Source organism: Macaca thibetana, chromosome 8 (assembly GCF_024542745.1).
Source record: "Macaca thibetana thibetana isolate TM-01 chromosome 8, ASM2454274v1, whole genome shotgun sequence".
Classification (NCBI taxonomy): domain Eukaryota; kingdom Metazoa; phylum Chordata; class Mammalia; order Primates; family Cercopithecidae; genus Macaca; species Macaca thibetana.
This window is the reverse complement of record NC_065585.1, coordinates 49,982,578-50,000,287: the sequence shown is the minus strand read 5'-3', so window position 1 is coordinate 50,000,287 and position 17,710 is coordinate 49,982,578. Positions and strand designations below refer to the sequence as shown.

The following is a 17,710-nucleotide window of genomic DNA, read 5'->3' as shown; positions in this document are numbered from 1 at the left end:
CCTTGTTTTTCTTCCAGCATCAGCCAGCATCTCTAGGTGGGTGACTACCAAATCTCTCTGTCCTGGAGCCCCCTGCCCATCCTGCCATCTTGTGGATGCCCTGGAGGACTTCAAGACAAATATGTCCCAGACTGATTTCTTCTCTCTCCTGAAACAAAGCTAGCATCTGCCCAGTGGCTTACCCTTAAGCCTTTGAAGTCATCTTACAGTCCCTTTTCATCCACGTATTCAGTTATTTCCTAAATCCTGTCTGCTATGCCTCCGTTATCTGCCAATTATTGTGGTTCAGGCTTTTCTTACCTTTCATTTAGAGATTGTTGTAATCCTCATATGACTGGTTTCTTTGTCTTCATTCTTCTCCATATTCTCTTCAGTCCATCCTGTGTACTGCTTTTGTGTCTGATTAATATCTTCCTATTTAAAAATCTTTGTCTTCCCATGGCCTGTGTAATAAAGTGTAAACTCTTTATCTGATGTTTGCTTTCTTTTGCAGTTTTTCTCATCCCTGTTTTACCAGACTTCTTATCACTATGCCTTCTCCTGACCCTGCCTCTTCTGACCTAGGTTCCATTATTTCCTCTCTGGGCGAATAGACTTGTGTACCATTATCCATACCCAAACCCCAGATAGTTTGAGCTACTACTTTTGCTTTAAGGCCCAGCTTGAATTTCTAGTTCTTACAAGACATGTTCCTAGATGTTCTACCTGGTCAAAATTACATCCCACCTCAAATCCTTGGCCCTGGGACCTTCATCACTGTTGGTTTTTTTTTTTTTTTAAGTTAAAAAAAAAAGTTTTTGGCTTGTTTTTCCTCTGCTGTGTTAGACTTTGCACAGATTTAAGTTAATTGTATACCTCAGTTTATAGCACACTATAGGGATACCAAACCCCTTCCTTGTTTCGGTTTTTTCCTTGTCAGATACTCCCATAATCATCTTTCCTATAGAAATACAACTGAAGTATATATACTTGTCTATATGAACATGAGAATATAGCTGTCTTTCTCTTCCACAAAGATTTTCAGTTTTGAGTATCTTCTGTCCTTTAATACTGCTTTGCACAGAGCAAGTGATAATAAATGTTTGGCTACTTGGAATTCATTAAAAGTTAATGGTTTCATTTGCTTTTCTGAATTAATCACTTAGACTAAAACCCTGGAGATTAATTTTAGCTTTACTCTTCTATATCCAGTCTGCAGTTCTGAATCTGACCCATCCTTTCTTTTCCTATTGTAAGCTTCAGACTCTTCATCAACTTTCCCCTTTATTTTTGCAGTTACTTTTCAACCGGATCCTGTTTTCAGTCTCTTCCTTCTCAATTTATCTTTCATCGTTTCTACAGTTATCTTAGAAAAATCCAGATCAGATCAGGTCACTCCTTCCAAAAGTTTCAGAAGGAAGTCTCAGATATTAACAAGATTTTGTCTTATTTTTCCCCTCTTTTCCCACTAAATAACTCCCCTACAGCTTCTGCTGCAGCTGTACAGTGTGACTTCTTTTTTTTTTTTTTTGAGAGGGAGTCTTGCTCTGTGGCTCAGGCTGGAGTGCAGTGGTATGATCTTGGCTCACTGTAACCTCTGCCTTCTGGTTTCAAGCAATTCTCTTGCCTCAGCCTCTCAAGTAGCTGGGACTACAGGTGCATGCCACCACACCGGACTAATTTTTTTATTTTTTATTTGGTAGAAATGGGGTTTCACTGTTGGCCAGGCTGGTCTCGAACTCCTGACCTCAAGTGATCTACCTGCCTCAGCCTCCTAAAGTGCTGGGGTTACAGGCGTGAGCCACTGCGCCCCGCCCAGTGTGACTTTTTATGTGGGTTTTTACTTGCAAAGCTTTGTGCCTTTATTTAGCCATTTTTTTTGCCTTCTTAAATTCCACTCATTCTTCACAACCTGTTTTCAGTGTTCAAATGCTGTATTCTCTGTGCCATGCCCTCACTCTTTGCTTTTTTTGCTTCCTTACTACTTTGCTAATATTTTTATTATAATACTTACCTCCTTGTGTTTTGTATTAAACCTTGTGGCATATATTTTATTTCCTAGTGTCTTCTTTGTTCTTTTTTCCACCAAACATATAAACCTTGAATGCAGTGAACAGGTTGTAACTGTTTTGAATGATACTAAAGAAAATTGGCCAGGGATGTGACAGGATAACTAATTCCTCAGTAGTGTTTTAGTTGAGCTTTACCAGGTTTATTTTTCAGATATTATTTAATTAATTTTTTTTTGTTGAGACAGGTTCTCGCTCTGTGGTCCAGGCTGCAGTGCAGTGGTGTAGTCATGATTCACTGTAGCCTTGGCCTCCCAGGCTCAAGCTATCCTCCCACCTCAGCCTCCCGAGTAGCTGGGACCACAAGTGCACACTACCATACCTGGCTGATTTATGTAATTTTGGTAGAAATGGGGTTTCACCATGTTGGCCGGGCTGGTCTTGAACTCCTGGGCTCAAGTGATCTACCTGCCACGGCCTCCCAAAGTGCTGGATTACAGGCTTGTGCAATTGTGCCCAAGCTATTTTTTAGATATTATCCAATGCTTTCTTTACAGCTGTCAGCACTGTACAGCTGCCCCTGTACAAATACTTTTAGAAATGATGTGAGTTTTTGAATCTGAGTTTTGTGATGATGAAAATATGCACGTAATCATCATTTTTTATTTACTAACTAAACAGCTGTGCTTTTTGGAGAAAGAAGAAATCATTTATATATATTATCATGAGATTGAAATTTTTTAAAAAACAGGATATGCCTTGCTCAATACTTAGAATTTTTAATTATATACTGTACTGAAATGGGCCACAACATTTGCTTGTAAATTTAAAATCTGTGGGTCTAGTGAAGCAGTTGATGGGTAGGGTGTGGTTCCTGTTTTCTGTGAAAATTAATGTAGACGTTAAAAATGAAGTCTTTGATTTTCATCAAACTCAAGATTGAGAGCTGCTGCCACTTCTAACTGCTGATCATATTCAGTTCAGTGCACATTGATGCCATTTATACAAGCATTTTTTAGGTGCTGTTGCAAGTACAAAGTTGGAGGAAATAATCTTTTTTTAAGGAACCTCCACATCTGTTGGGAATGAGCAAGTACACATATTTTTATGAAACAAATAGACTATAAGTGCTATAAAGTGGTACAAATAAAATGGTATGAGGATATACCTGGCCACAGGATATACCCAGCCACAATATTTGGCGATTGAACTGAGTGTCTTAAAGAATTGGTGAGATTTCAGTAAATAGAGAAGAACAAAGGAGGGAGGACATGCCGAGCTTAGAGGTAGGGAAGGAAGCCCTGAGCATATTCTGCTAATAGTTAGTAGTCTGATTTGACTATAACAAAGAAAATGTATAGAAAGAGGTAAAACTGGAAGGATAGATTGCAACAAGTTAGGACTTGACTGTGAAGGGCCTTGAATACCAGGTTAAGGATTTTAGATTTGATTCTGTTGCCCAAGGAATCTGGTTTCTGAATAGACTTACTTGATTATAGCAATGGTTAAAGAATATTAAATCTTGCCTTGTGTAGGATGATTTAAATCAAACTTGTCCAATCTGCAGCCCACGGGGCACAGCTTGGAAAGTGCCCAATATAAATTCGTAAACTTTCTTAAAACATTTTGAGATTTTTTGTGTGTGTGATTTTTTTTCTTTTTCGTTTTTTTCTTTTCTTATTTTCTTTAGCTCATTAGCTATCATTAGTGTTAGTGTATTTTATGTGTGGCCCAAGACAGTTCTTCCAGCATGGCCCAGGGAAGCCAAAATATTTAAATAGTAAAAATTTAAAGGGCTTGTTTAGAACTTGAAATCCATATTCGTTCCCTCTCTCCTACCTCTCTAAAGATGTTTTTAAACCTCCAGTGTGACTGTTCTGATTTTCCAAACTCATTTTCTAAAATCTTCAACTATGACTTACTTGTTCTTACATACTATTTCGCTATCAAATCTTACCTATATGAAACTGCCTTTACTAGTACCCTAAATTAGTCATAGCTTTGCCTTTTACTTCTTTTTAGTATTTGAAGAATCATTTTGAGTGTATCTTATGGTTATTACCATAGATATGTAATTTCTTTTCCTCTTATTTTGTCAGTGGCTATTCCAAATACATAATATAGGTGCATATGCAAAAAATACTGCCGTATTTATTTCTGAAGGTGAAGGTATAATGGAAAGAATATGCATTAAAAAAAAAAAAAAGGCTGGGCACGGTGGCACAGCCTAATATTAACAAACAAAAAACAAACCCAATACTACTCATACTGTTAACCCAACACCTGCATGCTCTTAAGGAAAGTTTAAAAAAAGTAAAAGGAACTTGGCAAACTTAACACCCCGCCTGTTTACCAAAAACATCACCTCTAGCATTACCAGTATTAGAGGCACTGCCTGCCCAGTGACACTTGTTTAACGGCTGCGGTACCATGACCATGCAAAGATAGCATAATCACTTGTTCCTTAAATAGGGACTTGTATGAATGGCACCACAAGGGTTCAACTGTCTCTTACTTTTAACCAGTGAAATTGACCTGCCCATGAAGAAGCGGACATAAAACAATAAGACGAGAAGACCCTATGGAGCTTTAATTTACTAATGCAATCAAAACTATACAAATCTACGGATTTTAAATTACTGCACCTGCATTAAAAATTTTGGTTGGGGTGACCTCGGAGCATAACCCAGCCTCCGAACAACCTATGCTAAGGCCACACCAGCCAAAGTGAATCAATATGCACAACTGACCCAATAACTTGACCAATGAAACAAGTTACCCTAGGGATAATAGCGCAATCCTATTCTAGAGTCCATATCGACAATAGGGTTTACGACCTCGATGTTGGATCAGGACATCCTAATGGTGCAGCAGGTATCAAAGGTTCATTTGTTCAACGATTAAAGTCCCGTGTGATCTGAGTTCAGACCGGAGCAATCCAGGTCGGTTTCTGTCTATTCTATATTTCTCCCTGTACGAAAGGATAAGAGAAATAGGGCCCACTTCACAAAGCGCCCTCTCTCCATAGATGATATAATCTTAATCTAATAGAATATCACACACCCAATCCAAGAACAGGGTTTGTTAAGATGGCAGAGCCTGGTAATTGCATAAAACTTAAAACTTTATAATCAGAGGTTCAACTCCTCTTCTTAACACCATGCCTGTAACAAACCTTCTACTTCTTATTGCACCCGTACTAGCCGCCATAGCATTCCTCACACTTATTGAACGAAAAATACTAGGCTACATGCAACTACGCAAAGGATCTAACATTGTAGGCCCCTGTGGGCTATTACAACCCTTCGCCAACGCAGTAAAACTCTTCACTAAAGAACCCTGAAAACCCTCAACATCTACCATTATCCTCTGTATTACTGCCCCAACCTTAGCCTTTTCTATTGCCCTTCTCCTGTGAACCCCCCTTCCTATTCCCAACCCCCTAATTAATTTCAGCCTAGACCTTTTATTCTAGCTACATCCAGCTTAGCTGTCTACTCCATTTTATGATCAGGGTGAGCATTAAACTCAAACTACGCACCAATCAGCCTGTAATCCCAGCACTGTGGGAGGCGAGGCGGATGGATCACCTGAGGTCAGGAGTTCAAGACCAGCCTGGCCAACTTGGTGAAACCTCGTCTCTACTAAAAATACAAAAATCATTAGGGTATGGTGGTGGCTGCCTGTAATCCCAGCTACTCGGGAGGCTGAGGCAGGAGAATTGCTTGAACTCGGGAGGCAGAGGTTGCAGTGAGCCGAGATTTTGCCATTGCACTCCATCCAGCCTGGGTGATAGAAGTGAAACTCTGTCTCAAGAAAAAGCAAAAAACAAAAAACACAGGAAAAAAAACAAAAAACAAAACTGTGAGGCCATTTGATAATTGCTTAGCTAGTTATTTCATGACTCAGTTTTTTTGTAAAATTAAAGTAATGATCACAACAAAATCGAGATTATTAAATGAAAGAGTATAATGTGGATGTGCTATTATGCACATGTGTAGGTGCCCAGTAAACGTTACTTCCTTTTTTTCTTTCTTGGCTGAGATTGTAGAATAAGTCTACTTTTCCGTAATAGGCATATTTGGTACCTATGAGAGATGTAAAGAAAAAAAAAATGACCTCTGTCTAAATGTGATTCAGAATTTTGAAGTTTCCATTTTTCTTAATCCAGTTTTAATAAATTTGAAATTAACATATGCAAGTTTTGTCTTACCAAAGAAATGAACCTCTTCCTTTTATCACTAGTAGTTTCTACAACACATATTGTGTAGTTGGTTGGCCACGGTGGCAGAAATCCTGGTGGAAAGGGACAGAAAAAATCTTGACCTCTCTTTTTGATGGAATAAGTAGAGTTTACTAAAATTCCAAATGCAATTTGCTAAATTTTCAAGTATTTCTTTTTTTGCTTTATCATCTTACTGATTTATTGAGACTCTTACCAAGAATTCCCTGATTATTATTCTGGTTACTAAACTGTAGAACTTTTGAAAGTAAGAACTGTCTTGTCCCTTGCAGATGGTAGGTACTCAGAATATTTGTTCATTTGACTTAGATGTATTAAGAAAGTTTGCTTTGATATTATACATTTGCTCAGGAGGATGTACCTCTGATAGTTTATTGCTGTTTGTTTTTACCTCTGTTCTCCAGTTGCTTGTTAGCTTCTTCCTTTCCTTTTACATTTTCTGTAAAGTTTCAGTCCAGCAGTAACACGGATTTTAAAATCTTGATTGAGATTAAAAGAGTCATAAATTTGATTAAAAATTAACTTATAGACAAGTAAGTCTACAGTAAACTAGAAAATATGGCCCATTTACGATCAAAGACTCACTATTTTAAGGACTGAAAGAGCTTTAAAAATTATGTTTTCTTCCTTTAAAAAAAAAAAAGGTAAGTAATTCGTATGAAATCACTTATTTAGTGTCTGAACCAAGATTAGAATCCAGGTCCTTTAGTTCATAGTTCATTGGTTTTCCACTATAATGCACGGTTGAATACTGAAGCTCACTGATAACAGATATCATGGGTATATGTAAGAAATAAAATTAGATTTGTTTTCATTTTAAACTGACCTGTAAGGATGAGATAAGAAGTATTGATTTTCCAGTAGGGAGAACTAGGACATAGTAGTCTATGACAGTTGGTCTTTCTTCTCAATTGTAGGTAGGATTCTGTGTCATTTTTTTTTTTAAAAAGAGTTTTTGCTCTTCTAATTACATTTTTAACAGGTGGTAAACACCCCACTGAAGAACATGCTACTTTAAAAGCAGGTTGTTACCAAAAGACTAGGATGGAGTTTAGACAATGTAAATGCAGTTCTTGTCTGCAGTGTGAAGAAGATAACTTGAAACCTTTGATTATTTTTAAAAATTGGTATATAAAAGCTGGCTTTATAAAAGATATGCTTCTGCTCTAATTTTTACATTTTAACTGTGAATTAACACTGCCAGGCACTGCTGGAAAAGAAGACAATGTAAAAAAAAAAAGAAAAAAAGAAAAAAAAAAGTCAAGTGGAAAACTGTTGAAATTAATAGAATTCTATGAAGTCCCTGAATGTGAAAAGAAACAAGTATCAATAGTTTTCCTATTAACAGTTTTAACTAATTAGAAAACATGCTGTGAAAAAGAGCTTAGATTCAAAGTGGCAACAAAAAGTATACAAAATCTGGGAGCCTATTTAAGAAGTGTAACTATCTTACAGAAGAAGCATACAAAATTACTATGCCATAAAAGATTTGAAGCCTTGGGAAGAGATACTATCACCCTTAAATGCTCCAAACTGTAAAGATGTTAATTCTAAATTAATGTATGGATATAACATAAGTTTCATCAACATTTCAGTGGGATTTTATTCTTTTATTTATTTATCGTAATTAAAAAATGGTTCTAAAGCTTAGCTACACGTTACAATTATCTGAGGAGCTTTAAAAATATTCTGGTGCACAGGTCTTACCCTGCATACCCCGGACCAATAAAATTAGACTATCTGGGGAAGAATCTAGGTATTGATGTTTCTTAACCCTTGATATTTATCAGCAGAATTCATTAATCTTAATTTTAGGTTTTCAGTTTCTTTTCTGAGTAGTTCTAATTATTATATTGATTCATATTCTATAACTCATTTCTTAAAGTCTTCCAAAGAACAAAAACAAAATTTACTTATTTTAAAAAGTAAAATAAAACTCATTCTAGCGTGCAGTTACCATATGGTTTCTTTGAGTATTCATAAATCTAAGATATATTATGGGATCTTAGTGATTTTACTTTTCCTATATCTTGAAGCATTTTGCTATTTCATTATCCTGCGAATTATTTAATCATTATTCATTAATTTCCTCCAATTATGCCAAAAAGAAGAAAATGGAAGAGTGATAGAATTGCCAAGAAGGATGACGCAATGGTGAAATATAGCATCACTACTGTATCATTTCTCAAAAAGATACGAAAACAGTTTTGAGATCATCCTTTTTAGCGTTTTTGTTCTAAACTTTCATTTAACATATTTGAGAATTCATATTTTTTCATTTTTTATTTTCTGTCTTTAATAGCAAAAAAAAAAAAGGCAAAGGAAGACATTTCAAAACTATTAGACAAGTCAGAAGATAAATGCAAAGAAACAACACTTAATAATGATAGTGAATTTAATTGTATAAGTGAAATCTTAGACTGTGAGTCTTCAAATGATGATTTCCTAGATGAGTTTTTTTCAAACTCAAGAATTAACAATATTTCTAAGGACAAAAAATGGAAATAATACACGTTCGTGCATTCAAAGTTTCTTTCAAAGGATGTTTCTTATTTCGGATATATATACCTTTAAAATCAGAGAAAGATGAAATTAAAAATTATGTTTAAGTTTTTATGAAGCTTTCTCTTAGTTTTTTAAAAAAACTACTCCTTTATTATTTTTGTAAATTAGTCATAAAATTACTTAAAATATTAAAAATAAAAGGTATTTTGGACCCAGATAGTCAATTGAATTGAACATTTTTTTTCCTGATATGCCAAAGGTTAAATCTGCCTTGTGATTCCAATGTGAAGCTAAGGTTGAGAACCACTATTCTAAGTAGATTTTATCCGGACAGATAAACAAGATTAGTTAAAATGTTTTTAAGAAAGTTGAGTAATGGTCTAGAATAGAGCTACCAGATATATGGTACTGACATAGGAATTATGAAACAGGTTAATGGATTAAAGCAGATAGTCCAGAAGCAGATTTTAGAATAGGTAAAAATTTAATATGAGAGTGACATCAATCAGTAGGTTAGATTACTAATAGCATTAATGCAAGCTACCACTCGTTGACTACTTGCTGAACATTTTATATGCGTTATGTCATTAATCTTTTCCTTGATGTATCTGCTATTACTTCCATTTACAAGTAAGGATATCTGAGGTCACAGTTCTTGGTGTTTCTGGAACAATTAGTTAGCTCTTTTAGAATGCAAATATTTGAAAAGCAAAAAAGTATTTTTACCTATGCCAGAATACATTTTAGGTGGATAAAATGATTAAATGTAGAGTTTGTGTCATAAAGCATAGATAATAAATAGGTGCATCTGATATCTGGAAAGGGAAGCTTAGGAGTGATGGAAGAAAAGTCACCAAGAAAAGATCTGTAAGTTTAACTGCTTAAGAAATACAACTGACTTCGTGTCAAACACCATAAAACTATAGATTAATATATTAGGAAAACAAACAAAGGATTAATAGCTTTTATATGTAACACACTCAGATTAATAACCTCTAAATATATAGTTTTAAAATGCAATTGATTAATAAACACATTAGAAAATCATTGACCTCGTTAGGTAGCTACGGAATAAAACATTCAATTAAAAGTACTTTTCCTTCCTGTCTTAGGACCTTTGTTTATAGTATTTCCTTTGCATGGCTGACTCCTCATCCCTTAAGACTCAGTTTATCATACTACCTCAGTGAGACCTTTTTGTACTACTCAATCTAAATGAGTTTCCCCCTGTATCTTGACAACCGGCTTATTTCCTTCATTGTACTTCATCTTTTGGAATTACCTATTTATTTATTGTCTTGCTCTTCCACTGGCCTCTAAACTCTAAGAAGAAAAGCGTAATACCCAGCATCTAGAGAGTGCTCAGTGAATAATTGTTGGATGAATAAACACTAAATAAAAGTGAGTCAAATGAATAAAGCAAGATGCTTTTAAAAATCTGTCATGCTTGCTGAAATTTTTAAAGAAAAGTACCATATGTAGGACAAGATGGAACGGATACTGTCTTTGTGCTGCTTGGTAAATTGATGTTACTTCCAGAATGGAAATTTTGTAAAAGGTAGCAAGATTCTTTATTCCTGCCTTTTGACCCAGTAATTTTATTTACTTCTTAGAATTTGTTCTATGAAGCCACTTCTGCGAAGGGATGGGAAAGCTTTCTTTTTAGTTCTTCCTATATTCACTGATATTCTTTCCCAAGAAAAGTAGACATTACTCAAATTGAACCATGTTTATAGTTCTCTTCTGCTTCCTCTTTTGGTGCCCCTCAACGAGTAGGATATGGGAAGGACTCAGTCCTTGGCTAGGCCCTGTAATCTTGTATTCTAGTCCTCTCACAAAAGTATAGCATTCTTTCTGCTTGGGGCACCTGAGTGTGCTGGAATTAAATTTAGATTTGGGCTTTAGGGGAAGGGGGAGGCCTTGCTTAGGCCCTGAGCCAAATGGTAGTGCCCTAATCCAGTTTACCAAAGAACATTTGGGGTATCTAGCTGTAACCCAGAAAAAAGTGGCACTTTGATTTCCCTTTTGATAACCTCTCCCCACTCCTTTCTTTCCTTGCTGCTTCTTATTTCCCTACCACCATTCTCTCTTTCTCTCTCGTGTGTGTGTGTGTGTGTGTGTGTGTGTGTGTGTGTGTGTGTGTGCAGGGCAGCATTTGTGTATTCTTGGGTTTTTTAGTTCAGTGCTTACTATCTTTTTTTATGTCTGACACAAACAGAAAATGAAAGAGGATAATGGAAGAGGCTGCTTAAGGCCAAAGGCCTTAGGTTTTGTGTATGCCCATTTTTTTTCCGATATAGGTGACAACCTATCAATCAATCAAGTGGGCTGCCAGAATCATTAAAATAAATGAAGATAAAATAATGCATCGATCATTGTTGAAATAATTATACGAGTGTTTGTAACCTTGCAATATAAAATGTGTTTATGTTGGTCATTGTCAAACTTTGAAAGCTATTTGCTTTGCTGCAGCCATATACTAAATAATAATGCCCCAAACCTCGCTTAAGTTGCATCATTCTTAAACAGGGAGAAAGATTTATGAACAAAGATTTAGACTTAATATATTGAAAGATTTGGACAACGAAAGATTATCAAGAGACTAGCTGGGTAAATCATGACATATCCATCCTTTCAGGTGATTTGTTCAAGATAGTATTCCCTTATCTTCAGTATTTTTAGGGTTTGCAGTGAAGGTCCACAGGTTAGTTAATAGCTTCCTTAGAGTTCTTGTAGAGTCAGTGGAGTTCGAAGGAACAATTAGTGTACCATAATATACTGTAACATCACAGAGAAATCAGATTTGAGGCCTGGTCTGCTGTGACAGCCTTGGGCAAGTTATTTAACCCCTCTTTGTCTGTTTACTCATCCATAAAATGGAGCTAATAGTGCATGTATCACAAGGTTGCTGCAAGAGGGAAATAAGTAATAAGTGCAAAGTGCTCAGCACATTGGTTGGACTCCCTATGAGTAGAGTTCATTCCAGGTTAAGTTTTGCTTTTACATTATTAAATATCTTTGTGCCTTAATGTCTTCATCAGCTCACAGTTCAGCTAATATTATTAGATGCTTCTTTGGGGGACAATAAAAACCTCTCTAGTGACTTTATAGACATTTCAAACAGTTCAAATCAGAAAATAATATGAAAGCACTCTACAAATTTATGATAGTATTAATTTTCATAGTAGCAATAATAGGAAATCTGTGTCGTATATGAGTTAATTAATATGTCAAAATGGGTAGACTCAGTAGTTGATTCAGGTGGAGATAAATAGATCTGTGAGTTTTTTTTTTAAAGTGCCAATATCTTTTCCTGCTTTAGGGCCTTTGCAGTTACTCCTTTTGTCTAGAATATTCTCCCCTATCCATACCCCTTCTTATGTCTGCCCATCTAGTACAGCTGAAATGACACCACTGTAGAAAGGCCTTTCCTGACCATCTAGTCTGAATAGTGACTCTCAGTTTCTTTTAAAAATTGCTTTAAAAAAATCATAGCATTGATTAGTACTAGATTCTCGATTTTGTTTTCTCTTTCCTCCTCCCCAAATAGAATGTAAACCCTGAAGAGCAGGGACCTTTCCTGTATTGTTTATTACTTTTAAAAATTTTTATCTAATGTCACATACTCAAGTATGATCACCTGTGTTGTTTATTTTTACTTTTCCTGCACCTAGATCCTAAGTGCCTGACAAATACTTGTTGAATGCCTGAATATAATGTAAAATATGAAAAAATGATCCATAGTATCTGGAGATAAACTACCATTGTTGATAGTATAGTATATATTTTCTAACTTTATGTTCTGTGTGTGCTTACATATACAGATGTCTATGATTATGCTTTTGAAATATGTATTCCATTGAGTCTAAAGAGAAACATTTTTTAGTATATTTTATGTCTTTGAAATTGGGCTGTCTTATAATCAGTGGTATGCTGTGGTTTAATTGGCAACATTTTTCTCTTTATGAGTTGCACATAAATATGTCTTAAAATCTATAGCATCTTAGATATGATGAAATATGGTATTTATTTGAAATAACAATGAGATCAGGATATGCATCTCTTTTCCCCACCTGAAGATCTTGAGCATTTTCCTTGTCACTAGTTTTAGATCTATCTTATTCTCAAGAGATGTGATTAAAGGTATGTTGTAACTTTTTCAACCAATTCCTCTTGATGGATATTTGCAGCTTTTCCAATTGTTTTCCTGTTATAAACAATGCTGTACTGATTATCCTTGTACATATCTTCATGCATGTGAGTGAAATTTCTTTAGATTGGTGAATGCACATATTCTCTGTAGTGTACAAGGGTACCTATTTCCCTATACCTTTATGAGTACTGCATCTTAGTAAGTTTAAAAATTTCTATTAATCTAAGTGAAAAATATACTAATGTTTAATATCATTTCTTTATGATAGAGATTGAGCCTCTTTTCCTGTTTATTAGCTGTTTTTATTTCCTTTTCTGTGATATACTTGTGCATAGGATAGTAGACTTTTAATTGGCTGGCATATTAGTCCTAATTAGAAAGAGAAACCTTTCCAGTTTGGAACCATGGGTATCCTATTAATTCTTGGGAACAACTTTTAGGCCTGCCACATCCTACCTTTGTGGAGGACAAAAGGGCTTTATAAAGACCCAAGATTTGGGGGGAGACAGAATTCAGGAATAACCAGAATTCTAGTGTCCTTTATAATGGAGGCCAAGAAGGGTTAGAGTGTCAGTTTTTGAGCTGAATACTGGAACTTGTACTATGCTGTTAGTCTTTAAACTTTAAATTTTCTTCTTCTCAAGGCTTGTTGTTCTTTAATATGACTTGGTTATAGTATAGTAGTATTAGTTTAGTAGGTTTGAAATAGGATACAACTCTGGGACTTGAGTGAAGTTAATATTGGACTTATAGATTAAATGTTTAGATTAATATGGTGTTTTGTACATTGTTAAAATGTTATTAACATTTTTTAGTACCTTTGCTGTGTCAGACCATATCAGTTTCAAACATAGCTATCAGATGATCTCTGCTTTTTAGGTTCTGCAGTGGTCTGTGGAGGAACAGATTTCAGTCCTTTGGTAAAAGTGAAGCTAGAATATACATGGAATATGGATAGCTCACAGGAAGGGTTTTAGTCTAGCATGGGAGTTTAAAGAAGGCTTCCTGGAAGAGGTACGATAACCTAAACTAAGTCTTGAAGGATGAGTTTGAGTTAGCTGCAGTAGTAAGTAGTAAAAGGAACAACAGTGAAATGGACTACAAGTAGCAGAGTGTTCTTAGAATGTGACATTTGAGGTGAAGAGTGACTTATGGTGAGGCTGCAGTGACAAGTAAGAACCAAGTAATGAAAGGCCTTGAACACCCTGTATTTAATAGGCTAAGGGATCATTTTGAGCAGTGATGGGGTCAAAATAGCATTTTAGAGATCACTGCCAAAAGATGATTTGGGGGCAAGACTGAAGGCCAGGAGACATATTGGGAAACAGTTCTAGTAATCCGGGTGAGATAATTAAGGCTGTAGCTCAGTGGTAATAGCTTACTGGGAAAATAGTAGTCATTTTTCTTAGTTTATGTAATATTTTGTTCTCTATTGTTCAGAATCCCATTGAGATTACATTTCATTGAACATTATTTTGCAGAGATAAGTTATGTTAATTATTCAATCATCTTTCAATTATGTCTGTAGGAAGTTTATACTTTTACAAATACCTGCTTAACTAGTGTGGTGCTACATGGAGATGACAAATAAGTGTTTTTGATGATTTTAAAAATTGAGAAATGTTAGCCCTTTTGATGTGCTTAGTGATTATCTTAGAGGGAAAGAATTTTAGAACATTTTGCCTTTGTGTAGAAGCAATGATTTGTTAGCTTAAATTTATATATAATTATAGGAATTTATAATTTATATGTGCTAATTTCTTTTTCTTTTTTTTTTTAAAGGCTATTAGTGAAAGATGGTGGATCGCTTGGCAAACAGTGAAGCAAATACTAGACGTATAAGCATAGTGGAAAACTGTTTCGGAGCAGCTGGTCAACCTTTAACTATACCTGGACGAGTTCTTATTGGAGAAGGAGTATTGACTAAGTTGTGCAGAAAAAAACCCAAAGCAAGGCAGTTTTTCTTATTTAATGATATTCTTGTATATGGCAATATTGTCATCCAGAAGAAAAAATATAACAAACAACATATTATTCCCCTGGAAAATGTCACTATTGATTCCATCAAAGATGAGGGAGACTTAAGGAATGGATGGCTAATCAAGACACCAACTAAATCTTTTGCAGTTTATGCTGCCACTGCTACGGAGAAATCAGAATGGATGAATCACATAAATAAATGTGTTACTGATTTACTCTCCAAAAGTGGGAAGACACCCAGTAATGAACATGCTGCTGTCTGGGTTCCTGACTCTGAGGCAACTGTATGTATGCGTTGTCAGAAAGCAAAGTTCACACCTGTTAATCGTCGCCACCATTGCCGCAAATGTGGTTTTGTTGTCTGTGGGCCCTGCTCTGAAAAGAGATTTCTTCTTCCCAGCCAGTCCTCTAAGCCTGTGCGGATTTGTGACTTCTGCTATGACCTGCTTTCTACTGGGGACATGGCCACATGCCAACCTGCTAGATCAGACTCTTATAGTCAGTCATTGAAGTCTCCTTTAAATGATATGTCTGATGATGATGATGATGATGACAGCAGTGACTAAGGACACATTTGGGAGTATTTAATCAGGTGTGGCTATCTGAGAAATCAGCTTTGGGGGAAATGTAAGATTCTGGGCTCTCTGTTTTGTTCTAGCCATGAATTTGCCTGAGAAACTTGTAACCTATGTGCCTCAATATATTCCATAGAAAGTAGGTCCTCTGCCTTCTCCCACTCCTCGCACTCTTCTACAGGGATAGACTTTTGCGAATATATCAGATACATTTTTTATTTCTTATTCTTGTTTATTTTTAGGTTATTTTCTCGGAAGGTTGGGAAAAGATGTTTGTTTAACAGATCATGTACTACTGTGTTGTTTTCATTTCTGTTACAGGTAAAACTAAAAGCACAGAATGGTGGGAAAGGGGTTATAATGTGGTTCATTAATATGTTAGTAGCTTTTTTCTAACCATCGTGTCTAATGGTTAAAACACCAGTAACAAAAACACATGATTTGGAAATACTTTGTTTGGCTTTTTCATATACCTAGTGGTGCCTTATCATAATAGCACTGTTACATGAAATAAGCCCCCTACCTTCTTACTTTCTGGTTTTCGAAAAAATACACTGGTGCTCTTTGAAGTGATAAAGTGAGTGTTTATGAATGGGTGTAATTAGGAAATACTTCTCATCCGACAGCTACAAATAACTAAGTTTGGAGGTATTTTCACTCTATATGAATAAATATTTTTCCATAAAATAGTTGTGATTATATATTTGTTTTACATAGGTCCCAAATTATAATTGTCAAATATATATTTTAAATTAATAATAGGTTGTCATTCTTAGGAATTTGGTTTGAAATTTATCAGTTACATAGAATTATACTGCATTAGCTTCCACCTTTAGTAAGACATATTTTTAGATATAAATTCATCTGCTTTAACATTATTTCTGGATTGAAAATCTTATAAAACCCTTGAAAATAAACAATCTCTTTTTTACAAAGCCTGTGTTAGAGCACAGGTTTACCTAGGCTTGAAGATTTGGAAGAAATAATGTGTAAGGATGGTCTCAAGGCAGACCACTTTAAGTCTGGCTAGACTTCATATCGTGGAAGTATTATCTATTTCAGTGTGAAACTATCTTGAATTTGCAAATATAGTGTTATATTTTATAAAGTTTTGTAAAATCCCAAACAATATTTCTATTTTTGTAAAACAATTGTATGTGTAATCTGTATCTGAAATCAGTTTGCAATCTATGGAAATAGAGTAGCAATTGCTATTTCTAAATTGTGAACTGAAAGTCAATCTAGATTTATTTGAGAAGTAATTGCTCACTCTTTACTTTTGAGGCAGCCATTAGGTTGAAAGTATATATTTATCATATATAAAACTTGATGTGTTTTGCACTACTCTCTCCATTTATATGCTGCAAACAGCTACAGTCTTTGAAATATGGAAAATCAGCAGTCTAAAGTTTGTTTTAAATTCTAAATAAAAAAAAATCTTCAAATCTGAATATACTGCAAATGTCATGAGAAGTTTGATTCAGTAATTTGTGATGGAGGATTCTTTGGTATCTTACTGTTTAGTTAGGGCACTAATTTTACTTACCTATTAGATTTTGAAAGCATCTGAGATATACAAATCTCCCTGTAGGAAATGTGAAAGAAAAGCACAACAAAACTAAGGTTTTCTGTTCGTTTGCTTGCTTTTATGGTTTTTTTTTTTTTGGTTTGTTTTAATATCAGGTGGATTTTTGTTTGTAAGCAATATATACATATAATCAACCAACATATCTGAAAAGGATCATGAAACCTGAGAAATGCTAATGGAGACTTGCTGGTACATAGGAATCTAGCAAATTCAGGAACCAAGGGGAAATGTTCTGAGATAACATTTACATTGTCAACCTTTATTGACTTTGTTTTTACAATAAAAAATATTTTACAACTTACTTTCTGTTCTCCGTATATTGTGACTTGAGGATTTCCCCCCTTTGCTAAGATAATAAACATATTATGCATATTTTGCCTAATAATTCAACAGCTGTGAGTTCCTGCTGTGTGCCAGGCATTGTTCTAGGCAGTAGGTTAGAGCAGTGAACAAAACTCCCCTTTGGATTTACTGCATGAAGGCTCAGAAAACAAACATTCTTCCAAATGCTGAAGATATGGCTTAATGTTATGGGGAAGTGCCTTAATATAATTTGGCTTTGCTGTCTAATTACTGTTAGAAGGAATGACTTGACCTGAATTGACATGTCTCAGAAGGAAACAGACACGTGGCTGACAGGTATGTGAAGAAATGTCCAAGATCACTAATCATCAGGGA

The 17,710-nt window shown here is 35.2% G+C and overlaps 1 protein-coding gene across 1 annotated transcript in view; it reads left to right on the top strand.

Moving 5' to 3' along the window:
* PLEKHF2 (pleckstrin homology and FYVE domain containing 2) overlaps window positions 1-17,333 on the top strand; it is a 35,798-nt gene extending 18,465 nt beyond the window's left edge. Inside the window, exon 2 of the mRNA XM_050800546.1 lies at window positions 14,672-17,333. Coding sequence (XP_050656503.1) covers window positions 14,686-15,435 — 750 coding nt within the window. The 5' untranslated portion in view covers window positions 14,672-14,685 and the 3' untranslated portion in view covers window positions 15,436-17,333. The remainder of the gene's footprint in view (window positions 1-14,671) is intronic.
* The last annotated feature ends 377 nt before the right edge of the window (window positions 17,334-17,710 follow it).